Below are 18,971 nucleotides of genomic sequence, written 5' to 3'. Positions count from 1 at the left end.
TCCCGTACGTTTGCTGCATAGCTCTTCTCCTGTTACCTGTTTGACACTATACAATGCACATGGTATGTTCTTTCACCACTCCAAACATACTTTCACCCGTTGTGAGCAGGACAATCTAATGTGGACTCTATGCCCATGCGCATTGTCTACAAAGGAAGGAGTCACATACATGATTTGAAAGACTTCTTTGAAGAAAAACAAACTAGAAGTGTCCGAGCCCAACACAACATGGCAGGAGTATGCAGAGCATGTGAATCTACAGCATTACATGCTACAAATTAATGCTTACAAGGTTAGTAACATTCTCCTTTCTACTATACTGTGCTGTGGATTTTTCCTTTGTATTTTGGGTCCTGACATTGAAGGTGCTCAATATAATAATTATTAAAACCTCAATAAACCAAAAATATTTTTTGCCATTTCTAAAATGATTAAATATTCCTTCTTGTAGAGGAGACCATAGATGGTCTCTTGCAGTGTAAGTTTTTAGACCAATGCCATATTCATCATCTTCACCTGCAGATAAAAATAAATACCCAATTGTCATTCTCCCAGTCAGGTTGCTCTCCATGTGCTGCTTCCCTGGCTGGGTCCTTGTTTAGCTGGGCCGAAACCGTGGAGTGAATTTGCGCCCGTCCGTTTGACTTTATTTAAAAAAAAAAAAAACATTTTCTTTTTCACCTTTTCCACTTGATGTTTATTTTCGTATTTTTTTCCTCAGGCCATGCACATTTTCATAATTTGATTCATTGCTTTCATGTCATTTTATTTGTACCAGCAATTTGGAGAACATCACTTTATACATTCAAGTAAATAAAATTAACATCCTTAGACTTGAAATATTATTACTGATCGCAGCTTTGCCTGCATAATGTTCATGACCCAGAAAATGCAACGACCCAAAACCTTAACGATATGTAAATATTCTGAGCTTTTGGCTGAATAAAAACAATCTTCACGTTCTGTTACTGAAATATTTTCCTTCCGTGTAATTACTGGTAAGGTGTGACTGAGAAGAGAGGTAGAGACTTATCTGTTGGGTGGTACTATTACATTTAGACTACAGGCTATTTTTTAAAAACTTTTTAAGTTACTCGCCATAGAAATAGGTTTTCCAGCATCACTTCAAATTTAAAAGTAGCTATGTGTTAGCTTGGAAAGTGTCCCAGATAGGTTTGAGAGGAAGTAAACCGCTGTGTGTTTTTACATCTGCAGGTATGGGAAGGTCGATGGCGTGTCATCCCACACGATGTTTTACCTGACTGGCTGAAAGATAATGACTACCTTCTGCACGGGCATAGACCACCATTGCCCTCCTTCCGAGCGTGCTTCAAAAGCATCTTCAGGATACATACAGAGACGGGCAACATCTGGACGCACCTCTTAGGTAGGTGATGGTGCAAAACAGTCACATCTGTGGTGGCAGGAAGCGGTTTGCCCAACTTGAACCTTATCTCTGCAGTGCAAAGAGGAACATTTTGGGCTTTCGAGCAACATCAGCAACCTGGATCAATTGATTTTTTTAAAAGTTATGCCAAACATCGTAAAACACATTAGGAAAATAACTTGGTTTATTATTTTTGTATTTGTGTTCCGGTTATGTTAATGTGAAATTAGTATTCCATAATTTCCAGCAGGTAATAAAGTCTGCAGTTTTAAATTATTAAATCTCTATTATGTACAACATACTTAAATGCTATTGTACCTTTTTAGGAAATTTACATTCTTCCGCAAAACATGCACATTTCTTAAATTGTGCAACGACTATTACTCCAGTATCATGCATTTAAGTCAGGAAGTGGATTCATCATAGTCTTATCTGTGGAAAATTGATCAAACCCTTTAATACGCTACATGGACACAGCCTTTGCTTATGTCCCTTTTTATTTCCTTTGACTTTCAGTATTACACATGTGTGCGAAGACAAAAATATTCAAAGGAGAATGTCAAAGTGGGGTTCTCCAAAACCCCTAAGGGAATAGAACATTTATGCCGCACTTTATACAATCAGACTATCTTAAAGTAAAGATGTGTTCATCGCGACAGAATAAAAACATTCATTTTGCGATGTCTCTGATTTACAGATTTAAATTATGTGAATAATTAAATAAACAGGCCTCTAGGTCTAGAATTATAAACTCCTTTTGTAATTTTAGCCACTTTTGGGCCTTGGAAAAGTTGGCAAAATTAATTTCTTAGAATTCGTATTACCCAGAAAGCCTCAAATATCTGTTTATTTTGGGTCCAGTGGAGTAGGTGGGGCCCACTGGCACTTTTTTGGAGGGAGCCAGGACTTCTTTTTCATCGTCGGCGTTTGTTCCAGAACAAGAGAGAGAGAGTCCGCAAGGGGGGAAGAGAAGTTGAAGGGAAAGACGGAAAACAGTAAAAAGTAAGAAGCAGGGTTGAAAAAGAGCCTGAGAGAGTGAGGTGAAAGGCAGGGAGCGTAGGGTGGTGCGTTAAAGAGGCATGAGGTGAAATCAAGACTAGACAGCCTTGGTATTTGGCACGCTGGCATTTAGCTGTGGTGCTGGCCGTCTTCAGAGGAAAACTTTGGGTGGCCGTAGGATTTACTTTTATGCAAATTAAGCACTGCATAGAGCCTTTGTTACTCCACAGGACTTTTTGGAGATATATCTAAGTTTGCGTGTGTGTATGTATATATATATATATATATCAAGGAACGGTTGCTTCAGCAAGTGTGAGCGCACTCGAAGGGCAAGAAATCATCCATTGGACTGCATGTGTGATCTCGTTTATTAATAGCGCCTGACGCGTTTCGGAACATTTCTTTCATCAAAGGCATCAATTCAAAGTCTCGCGTTACTGCTGCATTGTATTTCAAATATCCGCCCTCCAATGGGCTTCTCTTATGAGTCCCAGTGCATACTGGTAATTGTAGTACAGCAGCCCACATTGTAACCCAAATGGGGAGAAAACATCTTTTATCAATAAAACGGCCCCACAATGAGCCGCCGAGGCACTACATCAGTCCATAATCTCAAGGATTGTCCTTCCACATAAGGGGCGTCGGCAGTTTCCTTACCCCTTGGCCCCATGTTATCCGCTGGGTGGTGCGCTCACCGCGCCCGGAGCCGGCGCGTATAACATCAAGGAACGGTTGCTTCAGCAAGTGTGAGCGCACTCGAAGGGCAAGAAATCATCCATTGGACTGCATGTGTGATCTCGTTTATTAATAGCGCCTGACGCGTTTCGGAACATTTCCTTCATCAAAGGCATCAATTCAAAGTCTCGCGTTACTGCTGCATTGTATTTCAAATATCCGCCCTCCAATGGGCTTCTCTTATGAGTCCCAGTGCATACTGGTAATTGTAGTACAGCAGCCCACATTGTAACCCAAATGGGGAGAAAACCTCTTTTATCAATAAAACGGCCCCACAATGAGCCGCCGAGGCACTACATCAGTCCATAATCTCAAGGATTGGCCTTCCACATAAGGGGCGTCGGCAGTTTCCTTACCCCGTGGCCCCATGTTATCCGCTGGGTGGTGTGCTCACCGCGCCCGGAGCCGGCGCGTATAACATCATGATGCACTGGGACTCATAAGAGAAGCCCATTGGAGGGCGGATATTTGAAATACAATGCAGCAGTAACGCGAGACTTTGAATTGATGCCTTTGATGAAGGAAATGTTCCGAAACGCGTCAGGCGCTATTAATAAACGAGATCACACATGCAGTCCAATGGATGATTTCTTGCCCTTCGAGTGCGCTCACACTTGCTGAAGCAACCGTTCCTTGATGTTATACGCGCCGGCTCCGGGCGCGGTGAGCGCACCACCCAGCGGATAACATGGGGCCACGGGGTAAGGAAACTGCCGACGCCCCTTATGTGGAAGGACAATCCTTGAGATTATGGACTGATGTAGTGCCTCGGCGGCTCATTGTGGGGCCGTTTTATTGATAAAAGATGTTTTCTCCCCATTTGGGTTACAATGTGGGCTGCTGTACTACAATTACCAGTATGCACTGGGACTCATAAGAGAAGCCCATTGGAGGGCGGATATTTGAAATACAATGCAGCAGTAACGCGAGACTTTGAATTGATGCCTTTGATGAAGGAAATGTTCCGAAACGCGTCAGGCGCTATTAATAAACGAGATCACACATGCAGTCCAATGGATGATTTCTTGCCCTTCGAGTGTGCTCACACTTGCTGAAGCAACCGTTCCTTGATATATATATATATATATATATCGAGAGAGATCGAGATCTCTCTATTTTTTTTTTTTTTTAAAAACCTTTATTATTCACAGTTGCATCATCATATAGTGTACATGCACCATCCATGGTGTCAAATCAGTTATGCAATAGGTAGGTGCTTTTCAAACAATATGACACAGCCATTCAGCCGACAACCCGGGGGTCCGGCGGCGTTGTACATGGTGGCATTGCTGTAGTCCTTTGGACACGCACCTTAGCAAGTGGTAGGTCTATTTTGTTGTTTGTGTGTGTTTGGTGTTCCTGATTCGCAGTGTTGGCAGCAGGGATGGCGTTGCGTCTCAGCCCGCGCCGCGGCCACCGCCCAGGCCCCATCTAAAGTTGTGCAGAGCATCATTAAGAATCGCAGACTTGGGGGCCCCTAGTCGATACAGCACCAGCGCCATATCCGCAACGCGGGCCGGGCGCGGCGTTAGTGCTTCAGTATAGCTCACTGTGACATAAAAAAAAAAAAAAGAAAGAAAAAAAAAAAATTGCACTTAAGTCAGGCAATTCTAGCCTGCAATTTCGTATTCGGGTCCATGTGCGCGTTGTGTGGTGCACGCCCGGTCCCCGAGCGCTGCATCCCTCAATCTGCTGGTCATCGGGGCATGCCCAGCTCTCAACACTGCGCGCCCTCGGCAAGAGTTTACTGCGAGCTTCGGACGCACCCATCCCTGGCAGGGCAGGTGGGTCATCGCCGCTCCACTGTCGGAGAGCAGGGCACGCAAAGTAGGGCAGCGCTCCGGGGATGCCAGACAGCGCAACTACCGTTTGCTATCTGTGATAAATCAGGAATCCAGTCGGGAAACGCAGCCGATAAGCAAGCTGCGCCCGACGCTTATGCGGCGATAGGGGGGATAGGGATGAGGGTTATAAACTCAAACAGGGTCAAGGGGGGAGGGGGGGGAGATCATTTTGCGCCAGTGCGGAGGGGTCAGCAGCTGCCTAGCGGGGCGCAGCGGGGCTGTGCGCTGTGCACGGGAGATAGCGGCTGGGAGGGGCGGGGCCGGAGGGGCCCCCGGGCTGGTTGAGAGTCCAAAGCGTCTACGCAACGCCCACACTTAGGTTCGTGGTACGCAGGGCGCTCTGCTACGTGGAAGGGGGAGTGGCAGGTTGAGATGAAGTGGTCGCATCCTCCCGCCTGGGCCCCCAGCCTGGCGCTATTTGCACTGCTTCGGATCGGGGCGGCAGTATGCAGTAAGTGTGTGCGCTATCCGTTGAGTGTTAGTCCTCTGGTGTCGGCCTCGCTGAGAGTGGGAGTAGAGGCTACCAGAGGCAGGCAGGGGGGAGCAGGAGGTGGCGTCGCCGCAGCTTTAAGGCTGCCTCCACCAGTCCACAAGGAAGCGGTAGGTGTTAGTGATTCAGGTTATCCCTCTTTCCTGGCAAGCCATCTGAAACGCTTTGAGAAGGTCATCCCAGAGCTGGGCGATGGGGAATTTGCGGAGCCCCGCTATTTCCTCACGAAGGAGCGCCGCGCTCTCCGCGTGCGCCCAGTTGGTGAAGGAGACTTTCCAGTGCCTAACGTGCGGGGGGGGTCGCGGCCTTCCAGTGTTTAGTGAGCAAGCGCTTAGCCGTTATAAGTCCCATGTCCCAAAAGCGCGCCTGCACTTTGTTGTTTTTTGTGCGTTTATATAACCCCAATATGCATGCTTCCCATGTATGCGGCAGTTGCCCGTCAGTGTCGCACGCGAGCAATGCCAATACGTCGTCCCAATATGGCCATACTTCTGGGCAGTGCCACAGCATATGCAGAAGGTCTGCTCCCGGTAGCAGGCAGTGCTGGCAAGCTGCGTCCGTCAGCAAGAAGTATCTATTTATCTTGCCGGGCGTGAGATATGCGCGCTGTAGTATGTAGTGCTGTATAATTTTAAAGCTGGGGTTGCGTGGGATGTTGGTCGGGCCAGCCAGGATCTGTGTCCATTCTTTTTCTGTCCAGTCTCTTCCCCTGTCCATCGCCCAGCGTTCTCGCAGCGGTAGTGTGGAAGGTTGCGAGTGTGCCTGCAGTGCCTGCGCTAGCCAGTGTATAACGTGCGAACCGTTGCCTATGACATGCAGATATTGTATAAAGCTGTGCATCGGGAGTTCTACTGTGATGTCGCCCCAGGAAGCAGTGAGTGTGCGCAAGAGGGATGCATGTAGCAGGAATTGCCGCGCCGGGAGAGCCGCGTCGTCAGCCAGGGTTGCGAAGGTGAGCAAGTCTCCGTCCGCGTAGAGGTCGCCCAGCGTGTCCACTCCCGCACGCCCCCAGCTAGTCAAGTGGGCCTCTGTGAGCGGCCCCGTCGGGCCAGGTGTGCCCAGAAGCGGCAGGATCAGGGCATATGGTGTAGTTGCGCGCGTGAGGCGGAGGCACCGCAGAAAACACCTGCGCGCCACCGCTAGGTACATCTGGGAGGGGCAGCGCGTGCGGGTTATCGGGTGGAACAACGTGTTTATTTGCGTTTGTGTCCAGGCAGCCGCAGTCGAGGTGGTATCGTCTAGCTGCTTGCCGCCTAGCCATCCCGCCACCCATTGCATCTGTGCCGCGAGGTAGTATAACTCCATGTTAGGGACCGCCAAGCCCCCCCGAGTCCGTGGGCATGTATAGTTTGGTCAGCGCCACGCGCGGTCTCCCCTTGTTCCAGATAAGGTTGCGTAGCAGCACCTCTAGTTCACGGAACAGCTTGGGGGGGACATATACAGGCAGATTTGCAAAATAATAGAGTAGCCGTGGCAGTACAATCATCTTGGTCAACGCTACACGGCTAGGCACATTGAGGGGTAAGGTGTTCCAGAAGCCAATTTGCGCTCGGACAGAGGCTATCGCTCAGAGGAGGTTTCCCTCAAAGACGTCCGCTGGGTTTCTGTATATTCTTATCCCCAAGTAGCGGAAGGTGGTGGGGTGCCACTGCAGCCTGTCCCCACCCAGACGGATGTCACATTCAGGCGTGTCCGGACCAAATGGGTAGGCCCCCGATTTGGACCAATTGACTCTTAGGCCCGACACCTCTTCAAAGGTGCGGAAAATATCAGTAAGGGAAGCGGGGACATCAGTGATGTCTCTGACGTAGAGTAGCAGGTCATCCGCATACAGTGACACCGCATGTAGACCGTCCGCCAGTGGGATTCCCCATTCCGGGCCGTGTGCTCTGAGAGTCACAGCCAAGGGCTCCATGGCCAGGGAAAACAGCAATGGCGAAAGTGGGCAGCCCTGCCGAGTGCCTCTGCGGACCCGGAGGGCGGCTGACAGGAGCCTTCCCGTGCGGATTCGCACTGTCGGCCTACCATAAAGCAAGTCGACCATGGCTCTGTACCCTCCCCCCAGCTGGTACTTCTCCGTGACCGCTCTCAGGTATGGCCACTCTACCGAGTCAAAGGCCTTCTCCAGGTCCAGTATCGGACACCCCGCTCTGGGCCACTGCTGCGTGGCGTACTCCTGCACCCGAAAAAAACGACGGATATTGTGAGAAGTATGTCGCGTGGGGACAAAGCCATTTTGGTCTCGGTGCACCAGGTTGGGCACATGTAGGGCTAGTCTCCTGGCTAGGACAGATGCTAGTATCTTGTAGTCTGTGTTTAGCAGCGCCAAGGGGCGGTAGGAGCCCACCCGCGTGCTATCCTTGTCAGGTTTAAGAATGGAGACCAGCGTGGCCTCGTTTAACGTTGGGGGTAAAGTGGCGCTTTCCGCCGCCGCATTGTACACTCTTAGGAGTTCCGGGACAAGAATATCCGAGCCGGCCTTGTAAAACTCAGCTGGGAGCCCGTCCGGGCCCGGGGATTTGCCATTAGACAGGTTGAAGATGGCTTCTCGGAGCTCATCTGGCGCGAGTGGGGCTCCCAATTCGTCTTGTTGTGCAATTGTCAGCTGCGGCATTTGCAGGGGGAGAGGTAGCCGGCCATGTCAGCGTGAGGGACCGGTAGGCGAGAGCGATACAATGCTTCATAGTGGGTAACAAAAGTGTCGTGTATGCGTAGTTGTGTGTATACTAGATCTCCTCCCTCCATCCGTATGGCCGCCACTGGGGCCGAGCGAGCTTCTTGGGAGATCAGCCAAGCTAAAAGTTTGCCAGGCCTGTCGCCTAGGCGGTGTTTTCTCGCGGAGTGTGCTGCATAGTTTACGCTTCGGAGCCGCCCTAATAGGCGCGCATGTTCCGTGCGGGCTTCGTGCAACGGGTCCTCGTCGCCCGTCAGAGCTCCCTCCTCTTTGGCAAGCAAGTCAGTCTCTAACCTAGTCAGGTCCTTCTCCAGTTGGTGTCGCATATGGCCCTGTGTGTGTAGGCAGTGTCCGCGGAGCACTACATTGAAGGCGTCCCACTCCACCTGGGGGGTGGATGCCGTGCCTGTATTGTCCTCAAAGTACTGCGCAGCACACGCGAGTAGGGAATCGCGGAAAGCCGCGTCTAGTAATAATGCAGGTTGCAGGCGCCATGTGGGCACTGGGGGGTACGGTTGCTCCCAGGTTATGGACATAAAGTGTGGGTTGTGATCTGAATGCGTGCGGCCCATGTAATGCGTGTCTGTGACGTGGGGTAGCAGGCCAGTAGATGCCATGAACCGGTCCAGACGGACATGTAAGTCATGAGCACCAGAATAGTAGGAGTATACCCGCATCCCTGGGTTGCGCGTTCTCCAAACGTCATGCAGGTCCCATTGTGCGGCCCACTCCTGCAGCGCTTTCATGGCTCCCCGTGTGAAGGCGTTAGGTGGGGGTGGGGAGGAGCGATCCAATGTTCCATCTAGCGTGCAATTATAGTCGCCCCCCAGTATCCATGAAGTTGCGTGACAAGGTGCCATGGTCGCTGAGAGACGCGCCAGAAAATCGCCCTGATCAACGTTGGGGGAATATAGAGACACTAGCGCAATTTGTTGCCCATCTAGCCTGCCCTGCGCAGCAGCAAATCTGCCCTCCCGGTCCACGGCGATATCCGTGACTTCCCAAGGGGTTCCAGGGCAGATCCATATCAGCGTTCCGCGAGCGTATGAGGAGTAGTCCGTGGCATACAGTTGCCCTCGCCATCTGCGGTGCAGTGGCCGTACCTCGGCTCTGTTTAAGTGCGTTTCTTGTAGCAGCGCTACGTTGGTTTTATGTCGCTTGAGATATGAGTAGATATGATGGCGCCTAGCCGGCGTGTGCATTCCCCTGACGTTCCAGGTACATATTTGTATGTTAGCCATAGCAGTCGTGTGCACGTGCGTCCCTCGCTCTCTCCCAAGGTGGAACTCCCAACGCTGCGTTCCCCCCCATCGCAAAGTTGGTGTTGGCGCCATGTGTGTAGTGCCATGATCTCCAGCAGGACATGGGGGCAGGGAAGAAAGGGGTAACATATAGCCTTAACATGGCAACAAAGTCAAAAATGCCAAAAGGTCGGCTGTACAACATGTCGCCGTCCAAACACTCGAGTGAGCTCGTAAACTATACAGTCTTAGGGGGTGTCTTGTGACGTATATTCCAACAGTGAACCAAACAGTGTAGCCTTTGGAGAGCTCGGCATCTCTCCCGGGTGAAGTGCGGAGGCCGCTGCTGCTCGGCGGACGCTCCGTGTCTGCCGCTCAGTGGCACAGCTACGGCATGCTCGGGGTCAGTCAATCGTGGGCAATGGTCTCAGGGGGGCGTGTCCCTCTCCGGGTGCCTCTTATGGCAGCGTTGCGTTAGGGTAGCACCGTGTGTCATAGTGTCTGCGGTGTGGGTGATGGAAGCTCGTGTCTTTAAGTATAAAATGTACTCGCAGTGTCCGGCTCCGTTCTCAAGTCCCCAGAGCGGTGATGATGTGGACGTCGGTAGGCCCATGACTCACCCAGAGGAGGGTGAGGCAGCTAGACAGGGACTGGGGTGTGTCTGTGCCATGCATTATGTGGCAGGCCGCCACCGGATTCCCCTCAGCCAAATAAATCCGCTGTTTGCGGCGTGACGTCCGGGGGTTCCCCCGAGCTCTGAGTATCCGGGATCCCATACACCGCCTCATCGTCCGTTAAGGACACAGCAGGGCTAGCTCCCGGGTGAAGTGATGGCGCCGGAGAGTTGCTAATTGCCGCCACCTTGCGCAGTGCATCTCGCTGCTCCTGCTGGATGAGATCCACCGGTGGGGAGTGATTCCTCATGTCTCCGGCCAGCGGGGACGTGGGCGATCCACGGCGGCGTCTTCGTCGTGGTCCCCGGGTCCGGTCTTTAGTGGCCGCCCCCAGCGCTCTCCTTGGCGCCTCGGGCATTCCTCCGTCCAGCCAGGCCTCTGCCTCCTCCGGGCTCATGAAGAAGTGTGTTGCGTCTCGTGCTATCACTCGCAGTTTGGCAGGGAAGAGTAGTGAGTACTTGAGGTTGGCTTCGCGTAGTCGCTTCTTTACTGGCAGAAAGGAAAGCCTCTGCCTCTGTACTTGCACCGTGTAGTCCGGAAAGAACATCACCTTGGCATTATCTATGGTGATTTCCCCTAGTTTCCTTGCTTCGCGCAGTATAGCATCGCGGTCCCTGTAGTTGAGGACTCGGAGGAGAAACGGTCTAGGGTTAGAGCCAGGGGGGGAGCGGTCTCGTAGGCACTCGATGGGCTCGCTCCACCACAAAATACGGGGAGAGCACGTCTTCTGGCAGCAGTTCTCTCAGCCATTCCTCCACTCGGCGAGTCGGGTCCATCCCTTCCCATTTCTCCGGAATGCACACGAGGCGGATGTTGTTTCTGCGTGCCCGTCCTTCCGCATCCTCGGCTCGATCTTCCAAGAGTTCCACTCTGTTCAGGAGATCTTGTACTTTTCTGTCTGTTTGCGCCGCCTGCGGTTCTATGACTGCCATGGTGTCCTCCAGCATCTTGGTGCGATCTTGTAACTTCCTGTGGTCAGCCCGGAGGTGGGTTAAGTCTATTGCCACGCCATCGATTCTGGTCTCCAGGGAGGTGCGGGTCTGTTGGAGGGATTCTTCCATACGTTCCATGGCTGCTAGGACGCTGTCCAGCTTCGACGCCACTTGTTCTGCATCCATCTTGGGCGTCGTTTTCGCTTGTTTTCCCTTCGTCGACGCGTTCCCCGATCCGGTGCGCGTTCGCACCCCTCCAGACATGGGGCTAGCGGTGCAGACAAGGTGTTCTCTCCTGGCGCGAGGGGAGTGGAGGCCCGTCCCGCGTGGCGTATTGCCCCTGTGTCGTTGAGGTTACTGTAGCGGGTCGTAGGCCTTCTCCAAGGAGGGGGGCGCCCCACATGCCCGTTCCAGGGTGGTACCGGGTTCCGTAGCCGTGGGCCCCTAGGTGGGGCCTAGCCGTCGCGGTTTCCGAGGCGCCAGGCGGGGAAGGGTGCAAAGCCAGCTGGGCAGATATCGGGCGTCTCCCACCAAAGTGTGCAACCGTGCCCGCGTCTCTCACCCGCTCCTCGAGGTTGTGCGCTTCCCGGTAGGCAGCGGCAATGTGGGCAGGTATGTCTATTAGGAGCGTTGCCCCCTGCCAGTGGGAGTCCGCCCCCAGGTCCCAGCGCCCTGCAGGTCAGAGAAAGAGGGGGGGGGGGAGCAGCCCAACGCCCCCCCGTGTGCTCGCAGACTCCGTTTGCCGCTTAAGCAGCCCACTCCTCCTCAGGGCGAGCCAGCCCCAGCGGCGACCAGAGGGCATCGGCCGCCGTGTGGCGTCTGCGAGGCTCCGTCGTCGTCCCGGCGCCACTCCGCCTCTCTCAGGGCCCCAAACAGCACACTTATGTGCAGGTCTTTTCCCATGCGGGTGCCCCAGGTCGTCTCCAGTCCGCCGTCTCCTCCGATCATGCCTCCGGGGGGGGGCCCCAGGCCATCCCAAGCTCAGTCCTAGCCGCCAGGTCCCAGCGCCTCACAGGCCAGAGAAAGAGGGGGGGGGAGGGGGGGTGGAGCAGCTCGGTGTCCCCTCGTGTGCTCGTGAGTTCCGTGCGCCGCTGGAGCAGCCCTTCCCCCCCCTCAGGGCAAGCCGGCCCCGGCAGCGTCCAGAGGGCATCAGCCGCCACGTGGCATCGGCAGGGCTCCGTCGTCGTCTCGGCGCCACCCCGCCCCTCTCAGGGCTCCAAGCAGATCGCCCACTTGCCAGTCAGGCTTTCAAATCTTTTTCCATGCGGGTGCCCTAGGTCGCCCCCAGTCCGCTGCCCCCTCTGATCGTACCTCCAGGGGGGGTCTCCGATCACACCAAGCACAGTCTCAGCCGCTCAGGGGCTACTTCGTAGGGGCCGCCGGCCTCTGCGCGCTGCCTCGATATTCCCCTCGTAGGCCTCAGCGCAGGGCCTAGCTGTCCGTCGGAAGCCGCGGACTCGCGTCGCCAGGGTCCCCAGCAACTTCGTCGCCAAAGCGGCCTCGGCCCCGCCTCTGGTGTCGGTGCGGCGTCTTATCGCCGATCAGCGCCGGAGTCGGCCAGTGCGTGCATCGGGTCTCAGGGCAGGTCCGCCGGCAGTTGCAGGCCGTGCAGGAGAAGTTACACCGGGTAATTCACCCGGGATAGGGAGGCTCAGCCGGGAGCTCTACCCAGGCACGTCCATCCGCATCGCGTGGTAAGCCACGCCCCCCGAGAGATCTCTCTCTATATAGATAAATATAGATACATATGATTTATTTTGAGAGACAATAAACATGAAAGGATTCATTCGACACACTTCCAGGAACGCTCTGGCACGAGGACTGCATTACTGAGGCCGTATGATGCTGTATGCTGAAGCTATTTATAAAACATTGTACCCACGCTCATTGTCTCAGTCCAAAACATTATTTCCTGTTTACTGTTGCTCAATAGTTTCGAGTGTATAGGTCGCTTACATTTTTGTTCTTTGACCTCTATCAAGGTTGGCCCTTTTCTTTACACAGATGCCGACTGACTTGCAATACAAACTGCGAAGCTGGTTTCTTATATATCATTTCAGTTCCGAATTTTCTGATGTAGAACTGCTAATCAATGTAATGTGTGACTTTCCTGACGCCCTCCCCTGACTCTCTGCTTAGTTTAGATAGTGTGCTAACACGCACAGGTGCTCTTCAAACAGAGCCTGCTTGCCTTACTAGAGGATGTAGTCTTTAATTTACTCTGCTTACTTTCATTTCAAAGCATCTCTCTTACCATGAGACTTTCAAGTTATAAGGAGATGCATAATTTGCTGATCCGCTTGCGCTCGCAGTTTTCTGTCTGCCGTCATAAACAGAAACCTGTTTCACGCTCCTGGTTTTTGGTCCAAGTATCTCTGCTCTGTTAATGCTTTACGATGCAAGACTGTTTTATGCCATAAAAATGTAAAAAACTTTTTTCCAACTCTTACCACTGCTTTGCGTGGTGTCTATCACTTTGACCCTGAATATATTCCTGTGATGCAACAGAAAGTTTCCTTTAGTTGATCTACACAGAGACTGCTCCATGTTCGACACTCATTCTTTTAGTTTGTGCTTTTGTGGTTTTTTTGTGCAGAAATTGTCCCTTTCAGTAACCTTATCAGACCCATTCAGAAACTTAGCAGACTGCTTTATTAGATTTCACCTAAGGAAGTGCATGCTCTGTCTTTTGCTACACATATTATCGTTCAGTAGGCTTAGATCCCGCCCATTGCCTACCATTGGTTGACTTTAGTGTCACTCATTTGCTTGATCATTATGTGTTAGTTTAGTGGGCTTTCTTTCCTCTTCTAATGTTTGTTCTGCCCTTGGAGCATGGGAGAATCATTGTGTCCTTCCACTGCTTGCTTTTTCAGGTGCTTCTTTTATCCTTTTTAGGTCTCACGCCTAGCGTTCACTTGCAGACAGAGCACTCAACACGGGGGGCCAGAGAAGGAGGTGAAGCACTCCCCAGGCACAAATTCCTTCAGCTAACCCCTTTCTTCTTTCCTCCTCGGGCTTCCCTGATTTATTTCCGATCACGGTCTCCTAATACCCCCTTCCGTAGTTTCCCTGTTTAACACTCGCTTTGTCTGCGCCCTCGCACAAGTTATTTCCTATCATAATCTTATTTCTGCCCCTGAACCCTGAAAGACCCTTGGGCTTGCTTTTCATCTTGCTCATCCTACTCATACTCCCCTGCTCTCTCTTCCTTGTCTCCTACGAGGGAATGACCGGTGTATTTGGTTACCTGCAACAAAGCCACACAGCAACATCTACTGGGCAAAGGCAACTGACACAGCCTGGGAGGAGTTGTGTGGTTGTCCCGCGCTTCCTTCTTGGGCAGCTGCCTCTCCCTGAGTAGCACCCAGGGGACCAAGGTAGGTCTCCCCGGTGGAAGTCCGCATTGTGTGTGCTCCCCCCATCCCCATGGGCCTACCTGGGTGGCTCTGAATCTTGTTGTTCTTAGGGCACTTGTTTGATGGGATAGATCCTCGACGGAGGCCCCGGTGAACTGTTGTCATGGGGAAGCCCTTTAAATTACTGCATTATCACTAATAGTCGCACAGATGCCTTAGCACACCACTCAGTACTATCAGAACAGTCAGTCAGTGGGCCCAGAGTAAGTACCATATCCTGCTAACGGAGGGGTAGATGTCCTGGGATCCGTGTGCTCATACTGTACAGATGTGTTTAGCCCGATACTCTAGGCGTTAGGTGCTACTAGTGATGTATTGTGATTCATGTTTTCTTAACATCACCAAGGGCACGATCACAGAGGAAGCGGACCCCGCTCGCTCATGGTCATTTACAATGCCAATAGCTTTAACTTGCGTAAATGCGAAACCTATTGCATTGTAAATGCTTGTTATTTAGGCACTTTCCAGCTGTCTTCCCCTTTTACTTCTCCCACCACAATGTTCCTTATTCTTGCACTCCCTCAGTTGCCATTCTTGCTACCTCCCTGCACACCTTCCCTTACCGTTCATGTTTCCCAACCGCCATTTGTCCATTTGCTCCTTCAGTCCCTCCTACCCGCTGTAAGATATTGGATTACTTGTTTGAGGGTGGGGGGGTGAAACCCTACTCAAGCAGGAAGCCCAGTCCTCATCAGGGTGAAGTCACAAGTAAATCCTAAATTAACATGTGCTTAACCCTCGGGTCATTTGCACAGAGCAGTCAACACAATGAAAAAACACCACAAAAGGATCCCCTATCTGTTTACAAAAATAGTTAAATTTTTAATAAATAAACCAAAATCAAAACACCTAAAATCCAATCAGTAAAGCTGGAGATATGCAATAAAAAATAAAAAAAAGCATAAACTGTTGTCATTTGGTAGTGCTGGACCGGGTCAAAGTCACGAGCTCTGGCCGACAGCGATGGAACACGAGCTGTGTATAGGGACCCACTTAAGTCCGCTAAACACAGTACCTTAAATCCTGACCCGCGGTCTGCGCGGCTTTGCTTAGCAAAACTTCGCGTTGTCCGGCATCTGTTCCAATGAAGCAGGTAGCTGTGCTTCGAGGTTTTGCATGGCTTGTCGTCTGTTCTGATGAGGCTGGTAACTGTGTGGTGAAGATTTGTGGGGCTTCGCATCGGTTCCGATGGAAACCAGAGTTGGACTTAGAGCACATTCAGGCCCACTTCTGAGGGCCAATGTCTGGGGTGGCACCACTTGGAATGGTCAGACTCGCAGATGGCTGAGTCCAGGTGCTGGGTTCAAGGTTATTGGAAGCCTGTTATGTCCCTTAGGGTTCTGATTAGGGGTCCAGCCAACTAGCGCTTAGAATCCCTCTGGGATCCTGGGTTCAGAGATGCAGGTCCAGTCTTTCCCATCCATGCAAGATGGCAACAGGTCAGCACAGCAGCAGTCTTTCAGAGTGACATTCCTTTCAGCAGCACAGCATTCTTTCTTCCTGGCAGTCCACAGGTCCAGAAGTGTACTGGAGCGATGATGTCTGAGGTTCAATATTTATATATTGTTTGCTTGCTCTGCCTGCTCATTTCTTTGCTGAATTCAATGTGTATTTTTACTTTTGGTGGATTACTGGGCTTAAGGAAAGCTACTAATTTTGATAGTGTTTAAAATAGGGGGTAGTTGCAGTGTTTTGTGACACTTCGTTCTGATTCCAGCACAGAGGCACTATTTCGGTTTAACGTGCTCCAGTAATTGGAATTGGGTTTTTCTCACTCTCTACAAGCCAGGCAATGCTGTGGACACACAGCTGCTCGTCGCTCTGCTGGTAACAACTTGTGCTCTGCTAATTTCTTGCTGATTTTATTCTGTGTTTTTCTTTTTGTTGGGTTAGTGGGCTCGGGGAGAGTTACTACTTTTAATAGCGTTTTAAATGCGGGCTTGATTCAGTATTTTGTGACACTTCCTACTGATTCCACCACAGAGGCGCCATGGTTCGACGTGCTCTACTGGTTAAAATTGGGTTTTCCTCCCTTTATGTAAGCTGGGCATTCTCGGGCGCGCCAAAGGCAAGTCCGTCAGTAACAGTACGCGTCCGGACTGCGTCAAGCCCCAGCCATGGTGCCGGTGAGTCCATCAGGCCTTCTACGAGGAAGGTAATATTCAAGGGATGAGTTGACTTCAGTTCAAAAGTTATCTATCACTTCTTTGTGTAGCCACAAGATCAACCTTTGTAATACATCCAGTAAAGACGGTAGGACTAATAGTCAGTCTTGTGGTTTCTCCTTCAACTCCCTAAGTGGTTTTCAAGAGCCTATATCCGGGACTCCTTTAGCCGACAATGCTCTTTTTTGGAAGGAGCAGCAGGAACCCATAATCTTGGCTTTTTTAATAAACTGTTGATCTCTATCTTAATACTTTTGACATTTCCTAACTACTTACAGAAGAGAATTGTGGTATCTAATACTTGATGGAGACCTGGTTTACGGACTCCTCTGCGCCGGATATTGCTCTAGCCAGCCTGTTTTGGTTCCTAATTCAGTTTATTAACAGAGTGGATAAACAGGGAAGGGCGTGGATATAGTGTACAGGGAATCTTATCAGTGTTCTCTTTCCAAACTTTCTAATATTGGTACTCTTGAAAACCTTTCCTTTGCTGTTACTCTCGGCCCATCTTTTGCGGTCTCGGGATCTGCAGACCTCCTACCTGCTGTACTGAGTCCCTTATCTTATTAATAGACCCGATAGATCAGCTTTCTATACTTCGCTCTAACTTCCTTCTGTTAGGTGACTTTAATTTGTTTGTATATGATCATGGCTGTTCAGTGGCTAATCAGTTTCTGTCTAATTTAGAGGGATTTAACCTTGAACAAAATGTGCGCAGCCCCAATCATAAGGGTGACCATACCTTGGACCTTATTTTTTCTCACTGTGTGAACACTCATATCAACCCAGTTATAAGCTAATCTGGTTTGATCACTTCCTGGTGCCTTTTAAAATTATTGTTAACCTCCCTAAGAAACATCATTTGCTTTTTCAGAAAGTCTCCAGGTCTTGGAGCCAAATTTCTGAACCACTGCTTTCGATGAACTACAATCGACCTTGTGTGGGCGCTGTTGGCTCTGATCTGCCCCTTTAAAAAACAGTATCTCAACGGAGATCGAAAACCACAATGGAGTGGTTTTCGGCTGCCTTAAAAGAAGATAGTTCACAGTGTAAACACCTTATGTGAAAGTGGAGGAACTCATATGATTTGGAATTGAAATCGGTGTAGAAGAGAGCATTAAACAACTTCCATAGATCTTCTCACAGAGTGCATAAAGAGTTTATCTCTTCATCTGTTCCCGCTGCCGCTAACAAACCCTGCAAACTCGGAGTTGTGAACTTTTTTTTTTTTTTGTCTCCCAGTGCTATGAAAAATCACCTGACTCCATCTGTCAATCTGTGCGAGAAGCTTTCGAACTTCTTTTTTCAGAAAATCAAAGTGATCATTGATAAGTCACCACGCCTGCAGGAGCGGTCACAGAGACCTGGCCCGTAGTTGACCAATTTTTTTGGATCTGATCTCTCTGGAAGACTCATCGTTTCTACTGGCTAACTGTAAGTCTGGGTCGCCTCTTGACTTATGCCCCCGGACATTCTCAAACTTATTGCTCCATTGGTTAATTTGTTTCCTAATAAACTAATGAATACCTCTTTGGAGGCTGCTATAGTGCTGCAAACAGGCCCTACGACTGTCATTACTGAAGAAACCTGATGTAGACGCCAAAGGGCTTGGTAATTTTAGACTGATTTCTCTTTTACCTGCTGTAGCCAAGATGTTGGAGAAGTTCATCAACCGACAACTCTCCCATTTCTTGGAGTATAACTACCTTTACGTGACACACAATTTGGTTTTCTTGCAGGCTACAACACAGAGTCAGCTCTCTTGGAGGTCTTTGTATTTATTAAGGACAATCTTGATCAAAACGCTGCAGCAAAGGTAGTCCTTACAGATCTGTCGGCGGCTTTCAACATGGTCTCAACCTTTATTCTTCTGAATAGGTTGTGGAGTGTGGGTGTCCATGTGCTGGCCTGGCTCACATCCTATCTGGAAGACTGATCTCAAGTGGTATTTCTCCCCACCCTTCACGTCATCCCTCAAACCACTTGATTGTGGGGTGCCTCAGTGCTGTCCCCCAAATCGGACTATTTCTTTATGTCCATCTAGCCTCGTTGAAGCATGGGGTGTGAGGGTGATCTCTTATGCTGATGACACCCAGTTGCTGCTTTCCTTTTGGATGATGGATGTGGGAGCCTTCAATGTGTTAAAGGACTGCTTGAAAGCCATTGGTGAATGGATGAACGTTAATTGCCCTAAACTGAATTCTGACAAAACAGAAATACTCTTCTTTGGCATTAATGAGTATCCCGATGCTCATAGCAAAGTTGGCCCCCCCTTCCCCCATGCCCCACCACAGCCCACTTCACTGATAAGAAATGTAGGTTTAAAATTTGACTCAAATCTGTCTTTCGACCCGTAGGTCAAAGTTGTTTCTTCACTTTAAAATCTCTCAGGAGGATGGTCCATCTGGTTC

At 50.5% G+C, this 18,971-nt stretch overlaps 1 protein-coding gene and 1 long non-coding RNA gene across 5 annotated transcripts in view; one reads left to right on the top strand and one right to left on the bottom strand.

The window, feature by feature from the left end:
* Nucleotides 1-18,971, bottom strand: part of LOC146854853 (uncharacterized) — a 271,373-nt gene that overhangs the window by 40,562 nt on the left and 211,840 nt on the right. The window lies entirely within an intron of this gene.
* ADIPOR2 (adiponectin receptor 2) overlaps nt 1-18,971 on the top strand; it is a 542,630-nt gene that overhangs the window by 437,707 nt on the left and 85,952 nt on the right. For all 4 annotated transcript variants that reach the window (XM_085652231.1, XM_085652226.1, XM_085652230.1 and 1 more), the window contains exon 4: nt 1,216-1,387. In XM_085652231.1, coding sequence (XP_085508357.1) covers nt 1,216-1,387 — 172 coding nt within the window. The remainder of the gene's footprint in view (nt 1-1,215; nt 1,388-18,971) is intronic.

Source organism: Triturus cristatus, chromosome 4_1 (genome assembly GCF_964204655.1).
Source record: "Triturus cristatus chromosome 4_1, aTriCri1.1, whole genome shotgun sequence".
NCBI lineage: Eukaryota > Metazoa > Chordata > Amphibia > Caudata > Salamandridae > Triturus > Triturus cristatus.
Note: the sequence above shows the minus strand (reverse complement) of the source record. Positions and strands in the feature narration are given on the sequence as shown.